The sequence below is a fragment of the Camelus dromedarius genome, chromosome 3, assembly GCF_036321535.1.
Source record: "Camelus dromedarius isolate mCamDro1 chromosome 3, mCamDro1.pat, whole genome shotgun sequence".
Taxonomy (NCBI): domain Eukaryota; kingdom Metazoa; phylum Chordata; class Mammalia; order Artiodactyla; family Camelidae; genus Camelus; species Camelus dromedarius.
In genome coordinates, this window is record NC_087438.1 from 114,983,937 (window position 1) to 114,987,186 (window position 3,250).

The following is a 3,250-nucleotide window of genomic DNA, read 5'->3' on the forward strand; positions in this document are numbered from 1 at the left end:
GGCACACTGCAGTAAAACTTTTAAAGCACACAGAGGGGTTTTCCTTTGCTCCTAGAAGTTAATGCCACTCAACTTATAATATTTTATTGTTATAAAAAAAAAAAGAAAGTTACCCTCCATGCCACCCTTACATCTTGTCCAGGTTGGAAAAAGCAAAATATTCTCAAAATAGAAGTAAATATCTTTTACTTCCCTAAGGGGAAAAAAATAAGTGGGGCTTTTGATGAATTAAGAAAAAAACTCCAAAGTTCAGTCTGAGACAGTAAAGTTAAAATGTAACGTTATTAAACACTTCTCTGAATACAAGTATGCAGATTTCCCTATGGGGTAATAATTCTGATCCAATATAGTCTTTCACTGGTCCAGTATCACACACGAGGAGGGGGCAGGAAGGTAGGGGGAATCCAGAGAAGAGGAAATTAGTAGTTATTAAGGAGAGCGCAGGCTGGAGACAAGTTAGGACTAAAAGATATAAAGGGATTCCATGTGAACAGGGATGGTTCATAGAATTGAACAACAAAGTATGTGTAATTATTTTTCCTCCTATGTTTTCTCTATTGACTGTGTATCTGTGGGAAAACCATCAGTAACTTCATATATACTTCAGTTTTCTTTTCTGGAAAATAAAGAAAATACTTATTGAAGTTCTTGTTTGTGATGTTTGGATAGGGAACCAAGAAGAGACCACTGGACAAAGTCGCATAGCTTACTGGGACTAAAGGGGAGGTAGCTGAAGTTTAGTGAGGACATCTTTGACATGCATGCAGTTGCGTTTGAGTGCATTGCCACAGTATGCATTTGAAAACTAAATTAGTACACACGCTTGTGTCCACTCTGGAACTTGTAGGTGAAGCAAGTGATCCAGGATGGTTTGGAGAAACCAGACCTTCGATTTTGACTTCATCCTGTTAGGAATCTTCGATCACAGCCCCACCCACATCTTCCTCTTCTCTCTGGTCTTGGGCATCTTCTCAGTGGCTTTCGTGGGAAATACTGCCATGGTTCTCCTCATCCACCTGGACACCCAGCTCCACACCCCCATGTACTTCCTGCTCAGCCAGCTCTCCCTCATGGACCTGATGCTCATCTCTACCACTGTCCCCAAGATGGCCTTCAACTACCTGTCTGGCAGGAAACTCATCTCTCTAGCAGGTTGTGGAACTCAGATCTTTTTCTACGTTTCCCTGCTTGGAGCTGAATGTTTCCTGTTGGCTGTCATGGCCTATGACCGCTATGTGGCTATATGCCACCCTCTTCGATACACTATTCTAATGAATCCGAAACTCTGTGTCCTCATGACCGTTTCTTCCTGGGTCTTGGGCTCTCTTGATGGCATCATTGTGCTCGCAGCCACCCTCTCATTCTCATACTGCGGCTCCCTGGAGATCCATCACTTTTTCTGTGATGTTGCTGCTCTGTTACCGCTGTCTTGTACAGACACCTCTACTTTCGAAAGACTGCTTTTCATCTGCTGTGTGGTGATGCTAGTCTTTCCGGTGTCTGTGATCGTCGGTTCCTATTCACGAGTCCTTGGAGCTGTCATCGGCATGGGCTCTGAGGAACGTCGCCGCAGAGCCTTCACCACCTGCTCCTCCCATCTGTCTGTGGTTGGACTCTATTATGGTGCTGCCATGTTTATGTACATGAGACCAGCTTCCAACCACACACCAACCCAGGATAAGATGGTCTCAGCCTTTTACACAATCCTCACTCCCATGCTAAACCCTCTTATCTACAGTCTTCGCAACAAAGAGGTAGCCAGGGGATTTCAGAAACTGCTGAAGAAAAGAAAATTAATATAACTTCATCCAACATCTTTGAGCGTCCACTCTGGTCAACACTCCTTCCAGGGACTGAAGTCCCTTCCGTCATCTTATTCTCCTAGAGTTCTTTTCTTCCACTTTCCCCCCAATATTAAATAGCTTTATTTAGTATAGTGTTATAGAAACATCACAAGTAAAGAAGGCAATTTAGACAAGAGCATAAGCTGCTTAGTCCCTGTGAATTTCAATATTAATTAATGTGCTTTCTCCACTAAATTGTTCACTGTAACTTTGTTGAAAATCAGTTGGCTGTAGATGAATATAATTACTCTTGGACACAGTTCTATTTCACACATCTTTATATCTATCCTCAGGTTGTTGCTGCACTGCCCTGATTTCTATGGCCTTATTGTTAAGGGAAAAGTAAAAAAGTGTAAGTTCTCTTTGTTCATCTTGGTAACACATTGCTTAGGCTATTCCGGGTATCTTGAGTTTCCATGTAAACTTTAGGATCAGCTTGTCATCTTCTGAAAAAGAGCAGCTGAAATTTTTGTAGAGATCATGTTGCATCTGTAAACCAATTTGGGGACTTTCTCCAACTTCACAATAATAAATCTTACAATTCATGGACAACACAATATCTTTGATACTTTTCTTTTAATATTTCTTTCTTTCAAGATTTTGCATTTTCTGGTGTACAAATTGTGTGCTATTTTGTAAAATTTATTAATAACTTATTTTTGATGATATTACAAACCGACTGTTTACTTAATTTGCTTTTATTCCATAGGTGTAATGTATTACTATTGCATATTTCTGTGTCATTTATATATTATCTGAATGGAAACAAACCTGTGATAAAGCACTGTCTTTCTAGTTGTTGCTCATGTGGCTTTCAATTATGATCATTTATAACTAAAATCAGTAATGATTCTGTGGGATAGTCACTGTTTTGAGTCATTTCCTTTTCTATTGCTTATTAATTAATTCAACTATTATTGACCGAATGTAAACTGTATGACAAACAATGTGCTTTTATACAGGGTTAAAAATTAGCTCTGTATTATTGTTTATGTAAGAAGTTTGTTATTAAGGAAAAGAGAAATAATAAGATGTAGATAAATTACAATGCATTTTAAAAGTTGCGATCAGCATAATTTTGTGGTGGCCAGCCATAATTTTTCATCCAAATTTCAGAGACTATGAACATGATGGATGTTACTCCTTTAGTTGTCACATTACATGGCCAAAAGGCATTTTGCAAATGAAGGTAAAGTCAATTGATAATAAAGGCAATTTGCAATTGAAGGCAAAGTCAGTTGACCTTATTATTAGATTTTTACGTGTTTATGGCTAACCAAATCACATAAGTGCTTTAGAGAAAAGAGTAAAAGGAGAAGAAAGACTGAAGCAAATCATGAGAGTACTATGGCATGTCATCCGTGGCTTTAAAGATGGAGGGGGCCATGTGCAAAAAGCAGGTTGTG

The 3,250-nt window shown here is 39.0% G+C and overlaps 1 protein-coding gene across 1 annotated transcript; it reads left to right on the forward strand.

Annotated features, from left to right (window-relative positions):
• The first annotated feature begins 866 nt into the window (after positions 1-866).
• On the forward strand, positions 867-1,853 carry LOC105093492 (olfactory receptor 2M4). The gene has a single exon (XM_010985366.3). The coding sequence runs from the start codon at positions 867-869 to the stop codon at positions 1,800-1,802; it is 936 nt and encodes a 311-aa protein (XP_010983668.1). The 3' UTR covers positions 1,803-1,853.
• Positions 1,854-3,250: the final 1,397 nt, after the last annotated feature.

Bases quoted from the DNA above. Each gene is read 5' to 3' on its own strand.
- LOC105093492 (XM_010985366.3), top strand. From the start codon at position 867: ATGGTTTGGAGAAACCAGACCTTCGATTTTGACTTCATCCTGTTAGGA.